General features: G+C 39.3%; 1 protein-coding gene and 1 long non-coding RNA gene across 2 annotated transcripts in view; one reads left to right on the top strand and one right to left on the bottom strand.

The window, feature by feature from the left end:
* The window catches only part of LOC144231110 (uncharacterized), a 28,579-nt gene extending 2,967 nt beyond the window's left edge, over positions 1–25,612 (bottom strand). The window contains 2 exon segments of the mRNA XM_077763498.1: positions 24,842–24,937; positions 25,453–25,612. Coding sequence (XP_077619624.1) covers positions 24,842–24,937; positions 25,453–25,612 — 256 coding nt within the window.
* The window catches only part of LOC144231104 (uncharacterized), a 40,850-nt gene that overhangs the window by 11,456 nt on the left and 3,116 nt on the right, over positions 1–26,278 (top strand). Inside the window, exon 2 of the long non-coding RNA XR_013334984.1 lies at positions 25,989–26,046. This is a non-coding gene — a long non-coding RNA (uncharacterized LOC144231104). The remainder of the gene's footprint in view (positions 1–25,988; positions 26,047–26,278) is intronic.

The raw sequence follows: 26,278 nt of genomic DNA, 5'->3' as shown, positions 1-26,278 counted from the left end.
GGTCCTTGCTTTGCGAGTTTGCAAGTATTCTGTAGGCTAAATTTGAGGTGGAAATTTCTGGTGAAGAGAAGAAAAAGCACACAGAATTCTGCTAGATAGTACTAAATTGCTTTCCACAGGTATTAAAGTGAGCTCACCCCCAATACTAAAATTGCCTGTTTCTCCACAGGGTCACCCAAAGATGATTGGCACTCTTTCTTTGCCAGTCTTGTAAGGTGCAGAGTCTGAGTTCAGTATTTCTGGCTTGAGTCTGCTTTATAGGCCAGCAGTTGTGTCTCCCTCAAATTCCCCTCAGCTAGGGCACCCTTCAAACAATCACTTGGCAACGAATGTGTGTGGAAATGTAAACTGGAGAACTGGGAACCCAAATTCTGCCATGTGAAACACACAAAACTGTCCTTGACCTGATGAAGCACCTGGGTGGCTCAGTAGGTGAAGCATAAGACTCTTGATTTTGGCTCTGGTCATTCTCTCACGGTTTGTGAGATCCATTCCCTTCTGGTGCTTTGGGCTGACCATACAGGGCCTGGTTGGAGTTCTCTCCTCTCTCAAAATAAATACACATTAAAAACAACAAGAGGGGCACCTAGGTGGCTCTGTTGGTAGTGCATCTGACTTAGGCTCATGTCATGATTTCGTGGTTTGCAAGTTCAAGCCTTGCACCAGCTCTGTTCTGACAGCTCAGAGCTTGGAGACTACTTCAGATTCTCTGTCTCCCTGTCCCTTCCCTGCCTCCTAAAAAAGAAAAAAATTAAAAAAAATTTTTTAAACGACAACAAAAATTGTACTTAAAATCTAGAAGTTCTGTCCCAACCATAGCACTGCTAGGAATTTACCCAAGGGATATAGAAATGCTGAGGCATAGAAGCACATGCACCCCAATGTTCATAGCAGCACTCTCAACAATAGCTAAAACATGGAAAGAGCCTAAGTGTCCATCAACAGACGAATGGATCAAGAAGATGTGGTTTATCTATACCATGGAATACTCCATGGCAATGAGAAAGAATGAAATCTGGCCACGTGTAGCCACATGGATGGAACTACNCACTTGTGGGGATGAACACTGGATGTTATATGGAAACCAACTTGACAATAAACTATTTGTTAAAAAAAAAAAAAAGTTCTGTCCCAAGGGCAGTGCCTCCAAATGTAGAAAACAGCTTTAGGTTAATCTGTGTCGAAGTAGTAATCTGGAAATTTAACAATATGCCGTAGATTCCATGCACATGCTAGACTGAAGATTTTTTAGCCCTTAAAAAAGACCAGAAAGTTTTGAGAAAATTCATAAGAAAAGTTTTGGAATAATCTTTGGAATAACCTAGAATTAAAAGAAAATCTTGAATTTTAAGCTTTTGACCAGGTTTCCACCAAGGGTAAATGTAAGATTAAGAGAAGCATAACAGCTTTCATTGTAATGGAGATGAGGGTCTGCTCTAGAGAAAGTCAGACATTAGACAAAATACTTTTGAACATCTTAATGGATTTACATGTACTAGTTTAAAAAGCAGGGGTACCTGGGTGGCTCAGTTGTTGAGCATCTGACTTGATTTCAGCTCAGGTTATGATCTCATGTTTGTGGGTTCAAGCCCCCATCAGTCTCTGTGCTGGCCGTGCTGCACCAGCTTGGGATTCTCTCTCTTCCTCCCTCTTTGCCCCTCCCTGTTGGTGCTCACTGGCTACCTCTCTCTCTCTCTCCCTCTCTCTCTTAAAATAAACATTGAGAAATAAATGTCCTGTACCAGATGAAGCCACTGGATAATTCATAGAAACAATGAGGGAGTGCTTCAGATCTCTTCATACATACATTTCTAAGGAGTAAACAGAAGGGAGATTATGGAAACACACTCTGTAACACCAGCGTTACCAGGTTATCCCAGCCAAAGGAAGACACTACAAGTAGAGAAGAGAACACAGTGCCACCTACTGGGAATATTTATGAAACTACATAATACAAATCAAACTGAATCGAAAGCTCATTTTACCATTTTACAACAAAATCAAGTGCAAATTCTTCCTGGAATTCAAGGGTGTTTCAACATATGGAAAATTATACATTTGAGACTGCCCACATTAACATAATGAAGATGAAATCTGGTGTGATCAAACTAATAGATACAGAATAGGGAGTGAGCATATTGCACACCATTTTATAATTAAAAACACTCAAGAAAGTAGGAAACCACCCCAACCTAATAAAGGCCATGTATGTATGAAAAGCAGAAATCTCACATATTCAATAGTAAAAGACTAAAAGAACACTAAAAGCTTCTCTTATGTCCTCAGAAACAAGGTAATGAAGCAACTTGACCACTCTCATTAAACAGTACTGGACATTCTTGACGGAACAATTAAGAAAATTAAAAAGACCAAGAATCCAAACTAGAGGAGGAAAAGTATTATTCTCTCTGTTAATAGTTGACATGCTCTGGGGTGCCTGGGCGGCTCAGTCGGTTGAGTGTTCGGCTTTGGCTCAGGTCATGATATCCCACTTGTGACTTCGAGCCCAGCATCGGGTTCTGTGATATTAGCAGGGAGCCGCTTCACATACTCTGTCTTCCTCTGTCTCTGCCCTTCCCCAGCTCATGTGTGCATGCTCTCTCGCTCCCTCGCTCTCTCTTAAAGATAAACATGTAAAAATTTGTTTGAAAAGAAAACAAAAATAGATGACATGCTCTATAGAACCCTACAGAATCCTTTATTTTTGTGTCATAACATATTATGTATGCTATTTTTATCTACTAGACAATCCGTAAGTTATTTCAACTTTTTTTTTCTCTTGGGGAGGGTGCATGAGCCAGGGAGAGAAAGAAAAAAAATCTTAAGCAGGCTCCATATTCAGCTGGGAGCCCGAGGCAGGGCTCAGGATTCAATCCCACAACCCTGGGGTCACAACCTAAGCTGAAATCAAGAGTCAGATCCTCAACCTACTGAGCTACTCAGGTGTCCCACAGCTATAGGCTCTTTACCTACAACCTTGTTTAATATACAGTGGGTTAAGGTTGGTGCAATGATAATACTTCATTCATTACAGATCACTGTTAACACATGAGAAAGCAGTGGGTTTCACTAATGAAAATAATCAACTAAATGTAGTCTATACAAGCCGCTGCAAGGTTACTGCATGGTTCTTGTTTAAAATACAGACTTACAGACCTTAAACAGCTAGTCTTGTTCATGTGATACATATTCTGAGAGTTGTGGCTCCGTGGCTTTACTTTTCACATTCTGAATATGTGTTGTTTAAACTGTTTATGTCCTCAGTAAGGTTTCTGTCCATTAAGTTTCATTTGGGGGGGATCAAAAGTGATACCTATTTCAACTGCATATGGGTCAGAATCCTTAACCCTGTATGTTGAAGGCTCTACTCTCAGTGATCCAAGGGTTTTAACCTTGGATCATTATCATTCTCGATAATAAAAATCCGATTTAGATTAACGTCTGAAAAGTGGTATATGCTTAGTGCTTTTCACTGTTAATTCTCAGATGTTTACTTGGATTTCCTTTTTTATTACATACATTGCAATTTTTTACATATTTAACGTTTCTATGGTCGATGAACCTCTTTTTACGTGAAAGTAACATTTATTTATTTTTTAATTTCTTAAAAATTTTTTTTTTTTTTAAGATTTTTATTTATTTCTAGGAGACAGAAAGCGTGAGCAGGGGAGGGTCAGAGAGAGAGGGAGTCACAGACTGAAACAGGCTCCAGGCTCTGAGCTGGCAGTCAGCACAGAGCCCGACGCGGGGCTCGAACCCACCAACCGCGAGATCGTGACCTAAGCGAAAGTCGGACGCTTAACCGACTAAGCCACCCAGGCACCCCAAAAGTGTTTTATTTCTGAGAAAGAGAGACCGTGTAAGCAGGGGAGGGCCAGAGAGAGAGGGAGACACAGAATCTGAAGCAGGCTCCAGGCTCTGAGCTGTCAGCACAGACCCCAACGCAGGTCTCAAACCTACGAACTGTGAGATCATGACCTGAGCCGAAGTTGGACACTTAACCGACTGAACCACCAAGGCCACCTGAAAGTAATATTGAAAAGAAAGTATTTTCCCTATTTGTGACATTTCTAGGGTTTCCATCCAGGATACACAGTCTGATGTGTTGATGTTGAGTTCTGTGTAAAGACTTTGCAACAGTCTTTACATTTGTAAGTTTTCTCTCCAGTATGCCCTCAGTCATGTTTAATCAGGGCGTTATTACGGTGAAAGGCATTCCTGAGTTGTGTACATTGGTTGGATTTCTCCTAAGTATGTATAGTCTGATGTCAAAGATGGTGTAAAGAATGCTTAAAGAATTCAAAAAGTTATTCACCTTTGTAATATTTCTTCCCATTAAATATTCTCTGATGTTCAGAAAGGTTGGAGTGCTGGGGAAAAGGTTTTGCCACATTCTTGTCATTTTTAAAGATTCTCCCCCGTAGGTAGTCTCTGCTTTTGAGTGAGTTTGGAAGTCTGGTTAAAACTTTGCCACATTCACTACATTTGTAAATCTTTAGGAAGGACACAATGGCATATAAAGACATATAAGCTTTGATAAAAGACTGTGACATTTCTTTCTTTTAATATGGTATCTGAAAACTGAGTTCATTGAAGTTTCTTAGGATTTGACCCTTATGAATATTTCTTTCTGGAATCATTGCGTTCATAGGTCCTGACTCAAGTATAAACACCTTGGTAGTTATTGAAGATCAAGCCCTCACAAAAGGCCTTCCTAAGTGCATTGCACATAAGACATTGCTCCAAATTATGTATTTATGTGATAATTATTGAACAGTAATGGTTGGATAAAGACTGTCCTGAGCATATCAAAATTAGGATCTTTGGAACAAGGAGGGATTATTTGGTGGTAGAAACCCTCAGGAAAGGACTTCCCAAATTGATTACATTTAGACATTTTTTTAAAGTGTATGTATTTTGAGCAAGAAAGTACAAGCCAAGGAGAGGGGCAGAGAGAATCNTCCCCAAAATAAAATTTAGCTAAACTCAGAAGCAGAAGAAAATGCTAAAGAAAAAAATCAGAAACAAATAAAATAGTTGGGGCACCTGGGTAGCTCACTCAGTTAAGGATCCAACTCCTGATTCAGGCTCAGGTCATGATCCCAGGGTTGTGGGATCAAGCCCCTGGTAGGACTTCACTCTGAGTGAGGAGTCTGTCTTACATTCTGTCTCTCTCACTCTGTCCCTTGCCCCAGTTTGCATGTTCTCTCTCAAAAAAAAAAATTTAAAAAAGCTAAAATCTTAAACAATAGAAATAAAATAGGGACCAGAATAAACCATAGCATTGAAAGGGATGCCTAAGTTTTTCAAAACAAACCAAACTGGAAATGCTTTAACTACATTAATGAAGAAAAAAGGAGATAGGACTCAAACACCAAATGGACAAATGGGACAGAAACAACATAACAGCCACAGAAATATATAGTTTGGTAACATATTACTATGAACAATGATAAACTAACAGGGTAGACAAAATAGAAAATAATGTAATTTTTAAANTACTAACAAGTTAGACAAAATAGAAAATAATCTAATTTTTTTTAAATGCACAAGTTACCAGATTGAAATGTGAATCTTGAACTCAAGAAATAACAAATCTTCTTAGACCAATCACAAAAATAAAAGTTGAATATGCAATAAAAAATCTCCTGGCATAGGAAAGCCCACAATCGCTTGCCTTCATTGGTCAATTCTAACAAACATTAAAAACAGGGGGAAAAAACCAATCTTAATCAAAAGCTTACAAACAGAAATGAAGGAATGCATTCAAAATAATCCTAGGAGGCCAGCTTACTCTGGTACAAAAGCAGGATAAATATAGAAGAATAAAAATATCTAGTTTGTCCATTTGAAGTGTTGCTACTCTGGCTTTCTTTTGACTTTCATCTGCATGATCAACGTTTCTCTGTCACCCTCACTTTCCATCTGTAAGTATCTTAAGGTCTACATTGAGTCTGTTGTAGGCAACATATAGATAGTCCTGGGGCTTATTTTTGTTGTTTTTGTTTGTTTTATTCCATTCAGAGACCCTAAGAAGAGTTTTGATTGAAGTGTATAGTACATTTTCATTGAAAGTATTTATTGATAGATACATATTTATTGCTATTTTATTATGTAGTGTCATCATTTCTAGATTTTCTGTGATCCTTTTTCTGTGTCACTTTTAGTGTCTTCTTTACACTCCAAGATTCCCCTTTAACATTTCTTGCAGGGCTGGTTCAGTGGTGAGGAATTCCTTTAGATTTTGCTTGTCTGGAAAATTCTTTCTACTTCCCTTCTGGATGATAGCCTTCCTGGACAGAGTATTCTTGGCTGCATATTTTTCCCAGGCAGCACGTGGAATATATCATCCCTCCCTTCTGGCTTCCCAGGTTTCTTTTGAAAAATCACCAGCTAACCTTATCAGCTAACCTGATAAGTGAAGGATGTCTTCCTGCTTTGAAGATTTCTTTCTCACCATATTTTGTAAATTTAATTCTAATAGATCCTGGTGTTGGCTTGCTTCTGTTGGTTTTAATGGGAGTTCTCTGTGTCTCCTGGATTTTAGTGTCTGTTTCCTTAGCCAGGCTAGGGAAGTTTTTGGCGATTATTCCTTGAAGTAATTTTTTCTACCCCCTTTTCTCTCTCTCCTTCTCCTATGACCCTTATAATACTAATCCAAGATTTACAAGTGCTCTAGGTGATTCTGATGAAGGCTAAATTTGAACCTCTGCAGTAACTAAGTCATAGATCATCCTTGAGTTCTCCACAGATAAGTCACTCTTACAAACCCTCTGTGATCATGCTCCTGTTCTCTCTCTCTCACAGAACCATACACAACACATTTACTTTATTCGGAAGTGAAACGGACTCTAACACAATCTGTGTTGGGTTCCTCTTCTATTTATCCCTTCTCTCAATTCTTAAAAGCTTCCTTGAGCTTCCTAGGATCGAGAATGTTTATATTCTTGAATGAAAGCAATCAAGATTAAAGTGAATTGGAACTTATCTAAATATTTTATGAAGTAAATAATGAAATGTATACAAGACATAAATGTTATATATTATAAAGGAAAGGAATATAGCATTCTCAGTATAAATCTCTACTTGATGGCTTTTACCGTAAGACCATAAATAACTACAGATATAAGCAGCTCTTCATCGGCTGTCCATTTGCATGTAGAATAAATGCCTGTGCACTAAGTTTCAGGATACTCTAAATTTTAAGGGCTAATTTCAGGTAAAAGTGTGATGGCCTTTTTTCTGATGTTGTGAAACAGTTCAGAGAACAAGAGCCACTTGCAAATACCTTATGTGTCCACTGGCACTACTATTTCTAATTAGACTAGCCTTTATATCACATTTCTGGTCAAAGACTTGAAGGGAGTAGTCCCTTGGGGAAGAGGGCCTTCCTGAATGAAAAAGGAAAGATTTCAAAGTGAATTCTCTAAGTCCTGTCAGAATTACACTGCCTCCTCTCCTGCATGGAACACGGTTTGATGCCTGCGGGTGGGGCAGGTACACTGGGCCACGAGTAACACGTATGAGCAAAATGATGGGCGCAGAAAATACCAGAGGGAAGAAATGGAAAAATCCGAGGACACTCTAGGGTGTCTGAGCTATTTTATGAGACATGTGCATCAACCTACTTACTGCATACAGAGCACAAAATACACGTTCTCTTTTATTTTTTAAGGGTTTCGGAAAACTTTTCATTTTAATCACTCTCAGCTCAGCATAACAAGTACACTCTCCTTAATTGTCATCACCTGTTTGATCCAACCCCCCCCCACCTCCCTTGTGGCAACCTTCAATTTGTTGTCTATACTTGAATCTCTTTCCTGTTTTGTCTCTTCCCTGTTGCTCGTTTGTTTTGTTTCCTAAATTCTACATGAGGGCAGTCATGGTATTTGTCTTTCTCTGACTTATTTCACTTACCATTATACTCTCTAGCTCCATCCAGATCTTTGCAAATGGTAAGATTTCATTCCTTTCTATGACTAATATTCCATTGTATACACCATGTCTTCTTTATCTATTTTTCTCCTCATGGACACTTGGGCTTCTTGGCTATTTTAAATTATGCTGTTATAGTAATGTTGAAGTATTGTTTTTGTATTCGTTGGGTAAGTACCCAGTAATGGAATTGCTGGGTTGTAGGGGAGTTCTATTTTTAAAATTTTCTTTGTTAATTCTGAGAGAGTGAGACTGAGTGCAACAGGGGAGGGGCAGAGATAAAGAGGGAGACAGAATCCAAAGCAGGCTCCAAGGTCTAAGCTGTCAGCACAGAGCCTCACATGGGGCACCAACCTATCAACCGTGAGATCATGACCTAACTGATTGAGGCATCCAGACTCAGAAAAGTTGTATTTGAAAAAATTTTTTAAAGTAATCTTTACGCCCAATGTAGGCCTTTAACTTAGAACCTAGAGTTCAAGAATCATGTATTCTGCTGCCTGAGCTAGCCAGGTACCCCTCTGTTTACATTTTCTTTTCTGTAAGTACACATCAACATTTCATGGTATGGTTTACAACAGAATAACAAGTACTAATGAATGAATTATCTTTCAGTTGAGCCAATGTGAAAGGTGAGTACAACTTATAAAAATCCTCTTTCCACTCAGGTCAGGATGGGGGAGGAAAATAACATAGGCTGTAAAACAACAGAGACATGTAATCTAAAAACTGAGTGGCCTATTTGAGACAGACCTACTCACTGCTGATGACTGGTGGTCTGCTTCCCAACGAATCTGTGTCTTGCAAACAGTTGAGAGCCCAGGGGTAGATTCACCGTGAGGCTGCACGGAAGGGACAGAAGTCCCTGCTCGCTGTGAGCCAAGATGCCTGGGAGGTCATCAACCATAGGGATCAGAGGTGTGGGGGGCTGTATACCTGGGGTACCAGTGCTTTGTGGAACCACACCACACGCCTTGCTGGCTCTGACTACTAGTGTGCAGAAGCTGTCTTCATCTTCAACATCTACGGTCATGTGTANCTGAAACAGGCTCCAGGCTCTGAGCTGGCAGTCAGCACAGAGCCCGACGCGGGGCTCGAACCCACCAACCGCGAGATCGTGACCTAAGCGAAAGTCGGACGCTTAACCGACTAAGCCACCCAGGCACCCCAAAAGTGTTTTATTTCTGAGAAAGAGAGACCGTGTAAGCAGGGGAGGGCCAGAGAGAGAGGGAGACACAGAATCTGAAGCAGGCTCCAGGCTCTGAGCTGTCAGCACAGACCCCAACGCAGGTCTCAAACCTACGAACTGTGAGATCATGACCTGAGCCGAAGTTGGACACTTAACCGACTGAACCACCAAGGCCACCTGAAAGTAATATTGAAAAGAAAGTATTTTCCCTATTTGTGACATTTCTAGGGTTTCCATCCAGGATACACAGTCTGATGTGTTGATGTTGAGTTCTGTGTAAAGACTTTGCAACAGTCTTTACATTTGTAAGTTTTCTCTCCAGTATGCCCTCAGTCATGTTTAATCAGGGCGTTATTACGGTGAAAGGCATTCCTGAGTTGTGTACATTGGTTGGATTTCTCCTAAGTATGTATAGTCTGATGTCAAAGATGGTGTAAAGAATGCTTAAAGAATTCAAAAAATTATTCACCTTTGTAATATTTCTTCCCATTAAATATTCTCTGATGTTCAGAAAGGTTGGAGTGCTGGGGAAAAGGTTTTGCCACATTCTTGTCATTTTTAAAGATTCTCCCCCGTAGGTAGTCTCTGCTTTTGAGTGAGTTTGGAAGTCTGGTTAAAACTTTGCCACATTCACTACATTTGTAAATCTTTAGGAAGGACACAATGGCATATAAAGACATATAAGCTTTGATAAAAGACTGTGACATTTCTTTCTTTTAATATGGTATCTGAAAACTGAGTTCATTGAAGTTTCTTAGGATTTGACCCTTGTGAATATTTCTTTCTGGAATCATTGCTTTCATAGGTTCTGTCTCAAGTATAAACACCTTGGTAGTTATTGAAGATCAAGCCCTCACAAAAGGCCTTCCTAAGTGCATTCCACATAAAACATTGCTTCAAATTATGTATTTATGTGATAATTATTGAACAGTAATGGTTGGATAAAGACTGTCCTGAGCATATCAAAATTAGGGTCTTTGAAACAAGGAGGGATTATTTGGTGGTAGAAACCCTCAGGAAAGGACTTCCCAAATTGATTACATTTAGACATTTTTTTTAAGTGTATGTATTTTGAGCAAGAAAGCACAAGCCAAGGAGAGGGGCAGAGTGAATCATAAGCAGGTTCCAAGCAGTCATTATGTAGCCACATGCAGGGATTGTTTCCACAAACCCTGAGATCATGATCTGAGCCAAAATCAAGAGTTGGATACTCAACTGAATGAGGCACCCAGGTGTCCTTCAACTTTTCTTCTTCATATTCCCCAAAATAAAATTTAGCTAAACTCAGAAGCAGAAGAAAATGCCAAAGAAAAAAATCAGAAACAAATAAAATAGTTGGGGCACCTGGGTAGCTCACTCAGTTAAGGATCCAACTCCTGATTCAGGCTCAGGTCATGATCCCAGGGTTGTGGGATCAAGCCCCTGGTAGGACTTCACTCTGAGTGAGGAGTCTGTCTTACATTCTGTCTCTCTCACTCTGTCCCTTGCCCCAGTTTGCATGTTCTCTCTCAAAAAAAAAAAATTTAAAAAAGCTAAAATCTTAAACAATAGAAATAAAATAGGGACCAGAATAAACCATAGCATTGAAAGGGATGCCTAAGTTTTTCAAAACAAACCAAACTGGAAATGCTTTAACTACATTAATGAAGAAAAAAGGAGATAGGACTCAAACACCAAATGGACAAATGGAACAGAGACAACATAACAGATAACCACAAAAATATATAGTTTGATAACATGACTATGAACAATTATATACTAACAAGTTAGACAAAATAGAAAATAATCTAATTTTTTTTAAATGCACAAGTTACCAGATTGAAATGTGAATCTTGAACTCAAGAAATAACAAATCTTCTTAGACCAATCACAAAAATAAAAGTTGAATATGCAATAAAAAATCTCCTGGCATAGGAAAGCCCACAATCGCTTGCCTTCATTGGTCAATTCTAACAAACATTAAAAACAGGGGGAAAAAACCAATCTTAATCAAAAGCTTACAAACAGAAATGAAGGAATGCATTCAAAATAATCCTAGGAGGCCAGCTTACTCTGGTACAAAAGCAGGATAAATATAGAAGAATAAAAATATCTAGTTTGTCCATTTGAAGTGTTGCTACTCTGGCTTTCTTGTGACTTTCATCTGCATGATCAACGTTTCTCTGTCACCCTCACTTTCCAGCTGTAAGTATCTTAAGGTCTACATTGAGTCTGTTGTAGGCAACATATAGATAGTCCTGGGGCTTATTTTTGTTGTTTTTGTTTGTTTTATTCCATTCAGAGACCCTAAGAAGAGTTTTGATTGAAGTGTATAGTACATTTTCATTGAAAGTATTTATTGATAGATACATATTTATTGCTATTTTATTATGTAGTGTCATCATTTCTAGATTTTCTGTGATCCTTTTTCTGTGTCACTTTTAGTGTCTTCTTTACACTCCAAGATTCCCCTTTAACATTTCTTGCAGGGCTGGTTCAGTGGTGAGGAATTCCTTTAGATTTTGCTTGTCTGGAAAATTCTTTCTACTTCCCTTCTGGATGATAGCCTTCCTGGACAGAGTATTCTTGGCTGCATATTTTTCCCAGGCAGCACGTGGAATATATCATCCCTCCCTTCTGGCTTCCCAGGTTTCTTTTGAAAAATCACCAGCTAACCTTATCAGCTAACCTGATAAGTGAAGGATGTCTTCCTGCTTTGAAGATTTCTTTCTCACCATATTTTGTAAATTTAATTCTAATAGATCCTGGTGTTGGCTTGCTTCTGTTGGTTTTAATGGGAGTTCTCTGTGTCTCCTGGATTTTAGTGTCTGTTTCCTTAGCCAGGCTAGGGAAGTTTTTGGCGATTATTCCTTGAAGTAATTTTTTCTACCCCCTTTTCTCTCTCTCCTTCTCCTATGACCCTTATAATACTAATCCAAGATTTACAAGTGCTCTAGGTGATTCTGATGAAGGCTAAATTTGAACCTCTGCAGTAACTAAGTCATAGATCATCCTTGAGTTCTCCACAGATAAGTCACTCTTACAAACCCTCTGTGATCATGCTCCTGTTCTCTCTCTCTCACAGAACCATACACAACACATTTACTTTATTCGGAAGTGAAACGGACTCTAACACAATCTGTGTTGGGTTCCTCTTCTATTTATCCCTTCTCTCAATTCTTAAAAGCTTCCTTGAGCTTCCTAGGATCGAGAATGTTTATATTCTTGAATGAAAGCAATCAAGATTAAAGTGAATTGGAACTTATCTAAATATTTTATGAAGTAAATAATGAAATGTATACAAGACATAAATGTTATATATTATAAAGGAAAGGAATATAGCATTCTCAGTATAAATCTCTACTTGATGGCTTTTACCGTAAGACCATAAATAACTACAGATATAAGCAGCTCTTCATCGGCTGTCCATTTGCATGTAGAATAAATGCCTGTGCACTAAGTTTCAGGATACTCTAAATTTTAAGGGCTAATTTCAGGTAAAAGTGTGATGGCCTTTTTTCTGATGTTGTGAAACAGTTCAGAGAACAAGAGCCACTTGCAAATACCTTATGTGTCCACTGGCACTACTATTTCTAATTAGACTAGCCTTTATATCACATTTCTGGTCAAAGACTTGAAGGGAGTAGTCCCTTGGGGAAGAGGGCCTTCCTGAATGAAAAAGGAAAGACTTCAAAGTGAATTCTCTAAGTCCTGTCAGAATTACACTGCCTCCTCTCCTGCATGGAACACGGTTTGATGCCTGCGGGTGGGGCAGGTACACTGGGCCACGAGTAACACGTATGAGCAAAATGATGGGCGCAGAAAATACCAGAGGGAAGAAATGGAAAAATCCGAGGACACTCTAGGGTGTCTGAGCTATTTTATGAGACATGTGCATCAACCTACTTACTGCATACAGAGCACAAAATACACGTTCTCTTTTATTTTTTAAGGGTTTCGGAAAACTTTTCATTTTAATCACTCTCAGCTCAGCATAACAAGTACACTCTCCTTAATTGTCATCACCTGTTTGATCCAACCCCCCCCCACCTCCCTTGTGGCAACCTTCAATTTGTTGTCTATACTTGAATCTCTTTCCTGTTTTGTCTCTTCCCTGTTGCTCGTTTGTTTTGTTTCCTAAATTCTACATGAGGGCAGTCATGGTATTTGTCTTTCTCTGACTTATTTCACTTACCATTATACTCTCTAGCTCCATCCAGATCTTTGCAAATGGTAAGATTTCATTCCTTTCTATGACTAATATTCCATTGTATACACCATGTCTTCTTTATCTATTTTTCTCCTCATGGACACTTGGGCTTCTTGGCTATTTTAAATTATGCTGTTATAGTAATGTTGAAGTATTGTTTTTGTATTCGTTGGGTAAGTACCCAGTAATGGAATTGCTGGGTTGTAGGGGAGTTCTATTTTTAAAATTTTCTTTGTTAATTCTGAGAGAGTGAGACTGAGTGCAACAGGGGAGGGGCAGAGATAAAGAGGGAGACAGAATCCAAAGCAGGCTCCAAGGTCTAAGCTGTCAGCACAGAGCCTCACATGGGGCACCAACCTATCAACCGTGAGATCATGACCTAACTGATTGAGGCATCCAGACTCAGAAAAGTTGTATTTGAAAAAATTTTTTAAAGTAATCTTTACGCCCAATGTAGGCCTTTAACTTAGAACCTAGAGTTCAAGAATCATGTATTCTGCTGCCTGAGCTAGCCAGGTACCCCTCTGTTTACATTTTCTTTTCTGTAAGTACACATCAACATTTCATGGTATGGTTTACAACAGAATAACAAGTACTAATGAATGAATTATCTTTCAGTTGAGCCAATGTGAAAGGTGAGTACAACTTATAAAAATCCTCTTTCCACTCAGGTCAGGATGGGGGAGGAAAATAACATAGGCTGTAAAACAACAGAGACATGTAATCTAAAAACTGAGTGGCCTATTTGAGACAGACCTACTCACTGCTGATGACTGGTGGTCTGCTTCCCAACGAATCTGTGTCTTGCAAACAGTTGAGAGCCCAGGGGTAGATTCACCGTGAGGCTGCACGGAAGGGACAGAAGTCCCTGCTCGCTGTGAGCCAAGATGCCTGGGAGGTCATCAACCATAGGGATCAGAGGTGTGGGGGGCTGTATACCTGGGGTACCAGTGCTTTGTGGAACCACACCACACGCCTTGCTGGCTCTGACTACTAGTGTGCAGAAGCTGTCTTCATCTTCAACATCTACGGTCATGTGTAGATGTTAAAGCAATGGCTATAATGTTTAAATCCTCCAATTTCCCCTCTCCAGCTACTGCCGCATATGTGGGCCTGGGAAAGGACAGTTATCTATTGTATCTAAGAGTAACTGATCCTCAGGAAACCAGGAAATTCATGAAAACATGAGGAAAGCATCTGACCTCCCACAATCCCAGAAAACTACATTTCCCAAGTCCCCAGGTCTGTCACATTTGTTCATCACAAGTACCTTCCTAAGACTTTGCACTGACCACAGGGAGCTCCCTACCAGATCTTTCCCAGCATTTCAAGAGTTCTCTGTATGTTTTTAGTAGGACCTATCTTCCTATTCAAGGTTACTATCATCGTGTTCTATCTGTCCTCACAGCTGTCTCAGTGCCAAGTGCCTGACCTAATCCTGTGGCCCATTGATGGTGTTTTCCTATTCTTCCAATATTGTATTTAGATCTCCGGTATGGCCTCCATACCGGTTACCGACAATTGCCCTTTGGATTAACAAGAGCCCATGTAGCTTATATGGGAATAGGAGAGTGGTGAAAATGGGGTCTCCATAACACAGGGTAGAAGGACAGCTCTGATGCCTTCATCACTGAAATGGAGAGGAGGACATGGAAAAACTCAAGATGATTTGGAAAGAAAACCAGCAAAGTGTATCCTTTTCAATTCAGAGTCAGCAGTACAACCTTGGATTGGTGTCCTCTTCCCATGTGAAGAATGCATGGCAGGGCTTCAGCCCAGATGTTCATATTTTCCTTTGGGCTGCAAGATTACTCCTATTACAATACTGTTTTCTCCCTACATTTAGAACATCTAGTAAGGACCAAGCAATGTCCTATGCTCGGTCTCCTCAAATCAATGTGAAAACAACCCATGACTCATGAATCTGAAAATTTTCACCTAATCGAACCATTATACTAACATGGAGAACTTAGACGATGTCACTTCCAAGAAGGGAAAAGAACAGGAACTAAAGAAATCTTCCTTAGTATTCTTGTCCAGTTGAGAGGAAGAAGTGAAATGCAGCAATTAAACTGTATGGAATTTAGTATGTTCATTGTGGAATTACTCCCATAATCAAAATAATTTTGGAACACCATGTCATTTCATGCAAACCATTCTTAAAATCCCTGAGTATATCCAACAAGCAACAGTCCCTGAACATTTGAACAAGGAAAAGAGAGTACATTCTGCATAAGTAATAGGCAGGTAGATGAGACAGGATTTACATGGGGAGATTTTCAAGCCAAGATCCATGAGATTTAGAAGATAGAAATCCAATAGAAGAGGGACACTTATTACCATTATGAATCTATAATATTTTTGTGTGCTAGGTAATCAATTTTGAAATTCCGAAATTACCTCATTTGATCTAATATACTCTTACCTTCTAAAGATCCAGGTACACATACATTTACACACACACCGCTATACTCACACTTCTTCCTAGTTAGTTCTTTTACTCCAAAATGCATCCTTAGCGAGATGCCTGAGTGACTTAGTTGCTTAAACATCCAACTTCCACTCAGGTCATGATCTCATGATTTAGGAGTTTGTGCCCCATGTGAGGCTCTGTGCTGAGACCTCAGAACCTAGAGACTGCTTTAAATTCTGTCTCTGTCTCTAGTTATCCCTCTGCTGCTTATGCTCATGCTCTGTCTCTCTCTCAAAAATAAACATTAAAAACGGTAAGAACAAAAAACCCACAATGTATCTTTTGCTTCATATAACATTGCATTCTGTGCATAAAATTTTGTGTTCTGTGTACTTATAAAAACATAAGCAAACAAAAAGAGGGTAAAAATGTTAAAAACAGTAACTGAGAAATCTGTACATATGGCTTATAATTATATTTTTAATAAGTTTGTTCAATTAGTTGAGTAGAACCCATGGTCAGTAGATTGTGAACTATAGTTCAATAAAAGAAAACAAAGACACTGAAACACATAAAGCTTATTACTTACAAATTCTGGAGGATGGACCCTATATGCCTTGACATCAAGGCTTAGTGAAGGCAGAGAGAGTGGAAGGAAGTGGGGCAGATGCCTTATTTAGGGACCATGGACCCTTATTTAGGGACCATGGACCCTTATTTAGGGTCCACTTCCTGGGCTATGTCTAGAATGCACAATTCAAACCTAAATGAGTGGAGGATGGTAAACTCTGCGGAGTTTTTCTCTAAGGGGAGTGGACACTCTTTCACAAAGTTTATTGCGAAAGTCCAAGCAGGAACTACTTTGTGACTCTGGTGGCTTTTATCTACTCTATATGCTGCTGGACGGAGCTAGAGTCCATTTAATCCCCTGTAGCCAGTCTGGTTATACAAGATGGATTTATTGGCCACGGTATCAAGAAATGGACCAGCTACGCTCTCGATAGTACTTCTGTATCATCCATATGAAAAGTATCGTAATGTCCCAGCTGTCACAATAAGGGAGATAGAATACATGAATGGGGAAAATAAATCATTAGAGATATCATCTTATTGCTTTCACAAGCACAAGTTGAAGGCACCTGGGTGGTTCAGTCGGTTAAGCATCCAACTTTGGCTCAGGATATGATCTCGCAGTTTGTGGGTTCGAGCCCCACATCGAGCTCTGTGCTCACAGCTAGCTCAGAGCCTGGAGCATGTTTCAGATTCTGTATCTCTCTCTGACTCTCCCCTGCTCATGCCGTGTGTGTGTGTGTGTGTGTGTGTGTGTGTGTGTGTGTGTGTGTCTCAGAAATAAAAGATTAATGGAAAATTTTTTAAAAAGTCAGAAAAGAAAATACATTGCTGTACTATAAATAAGCCTGACTCTAAATGGACCCACATAGTTCCAACCCATGTTGTTCAAAGGTCAAGTGTTCTTTGTGTCACTATTTACCTGCAACCTTAATGAAGGTGGGGCAGGCTAAAGTTGGGGTAGGAGAACATCATTCATTAACACAGAGTTAACACATTGAAATCCATTGTGTTATTAATAATCCAGTGTTATTAATGAAAATGTATTAAGTTCAAACCCACTCCAAACAAACCAGTGCAAAACCACTGTGTGATCCTTGGTCAATATACCCATTTCAAGCATTCAAGAACCATTCTTGTTCCTCAGATAGAAGGATCTTTGAGTTGTGCTTTCCATGCTACTCAGATCGGGGCTCATTGTTGAGTACGTATGGATTTACAATGAGTTTACATATGCATGCGTAATATAAATGTGTTTTCATTAGGATTTCCTTAATATTTTCTTTTCTCAACCTTACTGTATAATAAAAATGCTGTATATAATTGGACCACATAATAAGAATGGGATATTGACTATGTTCTAGTGAGGCTTCTAGTCAACAACAGATTATTTCCATGGAAACGCACTTATGCTTTTAAGTTTGGGGACTCACAAGTTAAAGATTTTCAACTGTGGAGGGGTTGGCATCCCATACCACCTCCATTGTCCAAGGCTAAATAAATGATCTGAGTGTTTTTACTTTGGATTTTTCTAATACTCTGATTTAGAATCATGTCTCAAAAATGGTATGGACTTCTTTCTGCTGTGAATTCTGAGTTTATGTAGATTTCACATTCCATCACACAGTGTGCCATTGGTTCACAACTGTAATTTTTTAAATCTTTATAAAGAGTCTGTTGTTTTAAAATATATGTCAAAAGTGAAGGTTTTCATCCTTCATTGCGTTTCTGGGGATTTTATCCATTGTAGTTTCTCTGATGTCGATTAAGAGTTCAGTTCTAAGTAAACTTGGCCAACGTCCTTGACATCTGTAGGGTATCTCCCCAGGACTTTTATATTTGTAGTGTTTCTTTCGGTACACACTCTGATGTTCACACAGTTGGTAGTCCTGCATAAAGCCTTTGCCACACTTTTCAAGACACTTACCAGCCTTCTCCCCAGTATGTATTACCTCATGTTGACAAGTTTTGAGGGGTACTTAGCTTTGCCTTAGTCTTTGCCACATTGTTATATTTGTAAGGTTTCTTCCCGTTATGAAATCTCTGCTGTTGAGCAAGTTGGGAAGACTAGTTAAAAGCTTCACCAGAGTTGCTGCAGCTGTAAGTCTTCTCTCCAGGAAGGATACAATGATGTACAATAGGATTTGAGCCTTTATAAGAGACGGTCCCATGTTTGTTACTTTTAATCTGCAGTTCTGGAAACTAAATTCTCTGAAATTTAGTAGGATTTGATCCTTGATGCATGTTTTTCCCCAGATTCTTTCCCTTGGTAAGGTGTGTCTCCATCATAAACACTTTGGCAAGTATGGACGATAGAATTCTGACTAATGGCTTTCTGAAGTTCACAGTACATAAGAACTTGATCCAAATTAAGTATTATGTGATACCAGTGGACAGTCATGTTTGGAATAGGAGTGTCTGGTTTTTATCAAATTTAGAGACTTTGGAAAAGGAGGAGTATGTATTGGTGGAAGAAGAATGAAGCCTCTGAAAAGAATTTCTCAAAAAACAATTACATTTAGAATTTTTATCTTCCCTTTTAAATGTCTTTTGGAAAGTGAATGATTAGTCCTATCTTATATTTGAAACGATTTCAATAATTAGTTTTGGCATGGACTGGTTGATTTTCCAGAACTTCCAAATGTCCTTCCAGAGAATATATAGGATTAAAAATGGACTTTGGATGGGCACCTGTGCGGCTCAACTCAGTTGGTTGGCCGTCTGACCTTGGCCCAGGTCACAATCTCCTGGTTTGTGAGTTCAAGCCCCACACTGGGCTCTGTGCTAACAGCTCAGAGCCTTGAGCCTGCTTCCAATTATGTCTCCATCACCCTCTGGCCCTCCCCTGCTTTCTCTCTCTCTCTCTCTCTCTCTCTCTCTCTCTCTCTCTCTCTCTCAGAAATTAGAAACAGTTTTTAAAAAGTTTCCAAAAAAAGATTTTGGTCCTTGGGTTGACCTATAACTGACTTAAGGTGAGGTTTTTGTCCCGAATATCTTGTACCCTTGATCTCTTCTGGCAGTAAGGACTCCACTAAGGGCACTTGTCCCACTTTGGTTATAAGCGTCACAACATCCTTTCTGCCCTTCACTACCCTCCATCTTCATCCAAGCCATTCATTAAGTATAAATACTAAGAGCCGCAAATTCCATTTCTTCCTCGATCAGTCTTGAGACTGAATATTCTCAAACTGACTTTGCAACAGGCCGATGGTGTTATGCAAAGACAAAAGTACAAGGCACACAGTAAGTTATCTCTCTTATTAAACTCACATGCGTATATGGTAAAATGCTAATATGCAAAATTAATACCCATCACAGGACATCAGCAGTGGAGAAATAGGGAGCACCAGGACATGGCTCCTCCATGGAGACAAACATAGACCAATTTACCTCTCTGAGTGCTCCAGAAGGCAATGAGGAGTCCTAGCACACCCAGGCAAGTACAAATGAAGAAGAGCCACATCAAAGTTTGTGACACTTGCCCAAGACAGCTGCCCACCCTTCCTGACACTCCATGGCAACACTGAGCAAAAACTGTTACCTCTCATCCGGAGACAAACACGTGAGTGTCCTGTATGTTCAGTGATCTGGCTTGTTTGTAGCTGCCTGAGGGACTGGTTTCTGTCATGCAGGACATGACAAGCAGACGGAATGACAGCACCTTCTGGATGCACTATGGAGGCTGCTCAGGCAAAAAGCGTTTGTTTAGACACCAGAGAGACTACAGAGCTGAAGACAACAGAGGAAGGTACCATGGGCACTAAAGAAGTAACTATACTCTTGTAAACTGGGAAATCACAAAAATTCAGACATTGCAAGTTACTATTTGTGTTCTCCTGTACAAACAAGTTCATAAGCCTGACCCAGAGGCTGTTTTTTTTTTTTAATTTGCTCATCTCAACAAAGATCACAAGTCCACAAAGAAATAGGACTTGTTCCCGTCATAAGAACGAAATCTCCAAAACTGACCTTAACTTAATAAGGAAGTATTGATGATGTGACAAAGAATTCAAGGAAAACACATTACAAAGCTGTGCATGGAGGAAGAAGAGAAAACAGGTAGGTAACTAAATGATAGCAGAAAAACTATGCAGGACCAAAATGTAAACCCAAAGAGATAAAGGATAACAAACAATCACCCAGAAATTGGGAGCCCAAGTGTAGAATCACTTAATGTAAAAATCCACGAAGGAGTCCACAACAGACTAGATCAAGCAGAAGAAAGTATCAGAGAATCTAACGACCCCTTGTTTTAAATTATCCAAGAGAACCAAAGAAAAATGTGGAAAAGGACTAGGGACCCGTGGGGCACCTACAAGTAGACCAATGTGTACATTAAGGGGACCCCATAAGGAGACGAGAGGAAAAGGGGGCAGAGATTTTCCATGAAGAACTAAAGGCTTGTAGTTCCCATGTGTGTGGAAAGAAGAGACAAATTCACAAGCTCCCTAAATTTGCAGTAGAATAAATATCAATGGAGGGAGATGGGTGAGAGCGAGGTTGGTGGGTGACTGGTATTAAGGAAAGCACTTGTGATGATCAGAACTGTATGTCATATATAAGTGATGAACCACTGAACTATACTGAAACCAATAGTGCACTGTATGTTAAATAATTAGAATCTAAATAAAAAGTGATTAAAAAAATCAAGACATGAACACAGTGACACGTTGTAACCTCTCAAAAATGACCAGTGAAAAGACAATTTTGAAAAGCATGACAAAGCAACTCACCTTGTACAAGAGAGCTCCTATAAGATTTTTAGTGGGATTCTCACTAGATCTTCTAGAAAGAAAAACTTGGAACAATGCATTCAAATACTGAAAGATCAAAAAATATCCACCAAAAATAACATACATGGCACAACTATTTCCCATGAGTGTAGAAATGAAGACTTCGTCAAGTCAAAACCCCTCTATGTTTACCAGAAGACTCGTCCTACAAGAAATGTTAAAGGAAGAAAGAAATCCTTCTGGGGCACCTGGGTGGCTCGGTTGATCAAGTGTCCAACTCGACTTGAGTCATGATCTAATGGTTCATGAGTTCAAGCCCTGTGTCAGAATCTGTGCTGATGGCTTAGAACCTGGAGCCTGCTTCAGATTCTGCCTCTGCCTCTCAAAAAATGAATAAATATTAAAAGAAAAAAAGTTCTCCTAGTTGAAGTAAAAGGATTCTTAAGAGTAACCGGAACCACATGACCACAACAAGCTCTCAGATAAGTATAGATATTTATACAATGATAGAAACCTGTAGTGTAACAAGGTATGATAAGTCATTTGTTTCTGCTACAGACTTTTTCTTAAAAGCATAAAAATCTAATCTAGGTAATAATATATGCAATATAAAAACAATTTGTGATACCATCAATATAAAGTGGGTGCAGGTGTGGAGATAGGTAGAAGAGTTTTGTATAAAATTGACCATATCACCTTAAAATGGTTTGTTAGGGGCATGAAGGTGGCTCATTCAGTTAAGCGTCCAACTCCTGATTTTAGCTCAGGGCATAGTATCACAGTTCAAGAGTTCAGGCCCGGTGTTGAGCTCGGCACTAGAAGCATATGTGAAGGTTTCTTTTCCCTTTAAGAGGTTTGAAGTAATCTCTAAGGTAACCAGAATGAAAATACATACAGACAATACATTCACCAATAAAAACATGATGAAATTTATTCTATTATTAGGACAAATCACCTGGAGAGGATACAACATTCACTTAGGACGAATCAAGGAAAGAAATGCAGACTTGACTCACAAAGGATGCGTGCGTAATATTCCTACAGACAATTAAGATACTTTTATTGGCAAAGGGTATAAAGCTGATTCCTAGTTGTGTTAGACTCACATTGTCCAAACATGTAATGAGTTGAAAGTTGTTACCCTAAGACAAAATACTCAGGTAAAAACAAAATCCCACTTAAATTATGTCACGGAAAGTTCTATATACAAGGAAGCACATTATTATGGAATGCAAAACCAGACAAAATATAACCCACAAAATAGTACGTGAAAATGATGAATTATTTTAAAGGTTTTTTTTTTCCTTTTTTTTTTTTCTGAGAGAGAGAGAGAGTCAGCGTGAGAGAGGGAGATACAGAATCCGAAGCAGGCTCAGGCTCTGAACTAGCTGTAAGCACAGAGCCCGACGCGGGTCTCAAACCCAGAAACCCTGAGATCATGACGAGAGCCGAAGTTGGATGCTTAACCAACTGAGCCACCCAGGCGCCCTGATGATGAATTATTTTAAAGAAGTCTACTATATATATAATTTTTTAAAGCTTCTTTTGAGAGAGAGAAAGCAAAAGCAGAAGAGGAACAGAGAGTGAAAGAAATAAAGAATCCCAAGCAGGCTCCACACTGTCAGCACAGAGTCCGATGCAGGGCTCGGACTTCTGAACCAGGAGATAATGACCTGAGCCCAGGTGCCCCTATGTAGCTATCATGTTCAGCTCTGACTGTAAACCCATAAAAAAGCAACACTTTGAATTACAGGCATGTCTTCATGGGCATTAAAATTGTAAAGAATATTCATGAAAACCAACCATGGAAAACTCTCATGAAAACTTTTATGCATTAAGCACTCAAGACATTTAAAGATGTATTATGTTAATAGATCCCTCCTCTCCCACAGAATTTAAGGGTATAATCCATTCTTTTTAGTTTTTTAATGTTTGTCTTAGAGAGCATGCAAGTGGGGGAGAGGCAAGAAGAGAGGGGGACATAAAATCTGAAGCAAGCTGCAGGCTCTGAGCTGTTAGCACAGAGCCTGATGCCGGGCTCCAACTCAAAAACCATAAGATCATGGCCTGAGGTGATGTTGAAGACCTAACCGACTGAGGCACTCAGGCTACTCTATAACCCATTCTTCAGAATCCAGCAAACAAAAACCTTTCCTGTTTTTTTATAAGACATTTTTTTAGTTTATTTTGAGAGAGATGGAGAAAGGAGAAGGTAAAAGAAAGAGGAAGAGAATCCCAAGCATACTCCACACTGTGGGTGCAGAAATGGACTTAAGGCTTGAACTCACAAACCATGAAATCATGACCTGAGCTGAAATCAAGAGTCAGATGCTCAACCTGTGAGTCACCCATGTGCCCCAAAACCTTTCATTTCTGAATAAACATCATCAAAATTGTAAAATAGGCCCACAATCACTTTATTAAAAAAAAAAGTCTTTGGGATTAAATTCAGATATATTCTGAGGAAAGTAGAAAAACTAGTAATTCATTTTTCCTCATTTTTCCTGAAGTGAAGTTACATTAATAATTAAAACTTTTTATAAATATAAGAAATTTACTAATTGTCTATCTCACTTCTCATAAAGCACATGCCCGTGTCATATCAGGACTTTTGATCTAATAAAGGAGTCTCATACATAACTGCTCAAAGGGAAAACATAGGACAAAATGACAGGAACTTCATATTCTACAAAAAAAATAAAAGTATTCAATTAAGAAAAATAAGGTAACAATTGAGACTTTATTATAGGCTGTGAGTTTTATCTTGTAAATATCCTAGCTCCCCTATGGCATTAATTAATATAGAATTCTAGGAAAATAATAGGTGCTTTAAATTATTTCACTATTGAGAGATGGAATACATTGAATGGAAATTTCTTATTTTAGTTAAAACACAAAAGATGAACTCAAACATTTTTTAAGTTTGTTTGAGCAAGGGATAAAGAGTGATAAGAGGAAGACAGAAGCCAAACAGGCTCTGCGCTGTCAGCCCACAGCCCCATGTGGGGCTTGAAGTCAAAAACCCGGAGATCATGACCTAAGCCAAAATCAAAAGTTGGACTCTTAACAAACTGAGCCACCCAGGTGAACTGGATTTTTTAAAACATATATTTCACTTTTGAGAAAGAGTAGGGCAGAGGATCCCAAGTGGGCTCTGCACTGACAGCAGAGAGCCTGCTGAGGGCTTCAAACTCACCCACTGTGAGATCATGACTTGAGCTCAACTCAGACGCTTACATCTGAGCCAACCAAGCAATTCAAGAAATGAACATCTGAAGTGAAATAAAAGACTAGATTTTCTCATTTTAGAGAGTTGCTTTGTTATCTGATGTATACTGGGTCTCTATTTTGTATGATGAAGATTAAAGCCTCTGTAATACTAGAAATGATGAATCAGAAAACTTGTGAGGTCTACCTCCAGTGTTCCTGGGATTTTTGCACCAAACCTCAAGATGCCCACCACCCCCCGACATACTTCACACGTAAAGCAAAACAGAACTCGAATCAATTAACATAGACTTCCTCAGGAATAGAGATTTCCCCAAACCCTCCAAGCAGTGGAGAACCAATCAGATTATGGAGATTCTTATTGTGGATGTAAAAGACCTTCCGTGGAACTGAAGGAGAACTTAGAGAATATAAGAGTGTGATGTGTTGGAAAGCAGATGTCCAACGTGAGAGGGTGGATATAAAACTGGCCTTTTCAAACTAATTTCCACTCAAGAAGAGCTGCTCAAACCACATTTTAAGGTCTATCTTCCTCCTTCTCACCCAGACCCCACCTTCTGTCATCTGCTGCTTCATTCCCATACCTGGGTAGGAGGCTACTGTCCCCTTTCTCTTCACATCCCAGATGGCCTTCTTTTGTTCCAAAAAGATGACCAGGTCTGGCTTTGTCACAACAAGACCTATTTATTAGAAAAAAAGGAATATGAGTACTCTTGGAGATTCTAATCTGATCCACCATTATGCTTAGTTGAGAAGACAAGACATAATAGAATCCTAGAAAATGATTTCCCAAATGCTCTGGCCCAACAGCCCTTTTGGAACAGACAGGAGGAATTTTCCATGTTCATATCTTGACCTCCACTTCCGAGTACTACCACGACAATAATGAGTAAGAAATTGGTATTTGAGACATTAGAAATACCATTGTATGCCACTTAATGTTTAGAATTGCCATGAATGTACAAATAATGATGTCACCCTAAGGAAGGGGAAGCTGAAAAGAAACATCTTGAAGATATTGATATTGATAGATAAGATATAGATATTGATAAGATATTTCTCTACATCTACAAAGTCCTGAAATCTTTCCCTGACTGCAGGGATCTGGATCCCAATCATAAAAATGGGAAGATTCCAAGACACAGTCTTCACACCCTGAGTGTGGTTTAGGAAATCTGGAAGGAGTTGTCCTCACCCAAGAAGAGGAGGTGTCCATAGTTGTCTAACATCACATCCCTGTACAGATCCCGCTGACTGTGGTTCAGGCATTCCCACTCCTCCTGAGAGAATTCTATGGCCACATCCCTGAAGGTCAGCAGTGCCTGTAGTAAATAACACAGTTCCCAAGTGACCATCAGTAGAGTTCATAATGGTACATAAAATGAAAGAGGGAGTTAATGTCACCAGCTGGACTCCAAGATCTGATCTTCGCAGTAATGTGCTTGTACCCACCACCAACCTTAGTCACACTTTAAAAAACATTTTTTTTTTTAATTTCTGAGAGAGAGAGACAACATGAGCAGAGGAGGGTTAGAGAGAGACAGGGAGACACAGAATCTGAAGCTTGCTCCAGGTTCTGAGCTGTCAGCACAGAGCCTGACATGGGGCTTGAACCCATGAACCATGAGATCATGACCTGAGCCGAAGTGGGACCCTTAACTGACTGAGCCACCAAGGTGCCCCTTAGTCACACATTTTAACCTCTTCTATCCACTTTATCTTTTACTTTAGGCAAAACACCCCATGGGCATACTCTCCAGTGGTGGAAACAGAAACCATCCAACAAAAGGTAAAGACTACCCTGAGGAAGAGCTTGCAGTGGTGCAATTTGAGATTAACCCCTGACTCACACCTAAGCAACTGCATAATAAACCATGAAGTGATTACAGTTACCTTCACCTCTCTATGTATGTATGTATGTATGTATGTATGTATGTATACACATTTTTTAAATGGTATTTCTTTTTTTTTTTTAACTTTTTTTTAATGTTTTTTATTTATTTCTAGGAGAGAGAGAGAGA

Source organism: Crocuta crocuta, unplaced genomic scaffold (assembly GCF_008692635.1).
Source record: "Crocuta crocuta isolate KB4526 unplaced genomic scaffold, BGI_CrCroc_1.0 scaffold104, whole genome shotgun sequence".
Lineage (NCBI taxonomy): Eukaryota > Metazoa > Chordata > Mammalia > Carnivora > Hyaenidae > Crocuta > Crocuta crocuta.
This window is presented reverse-complemented; position numbering and strand designations above follow the sequence as displayed.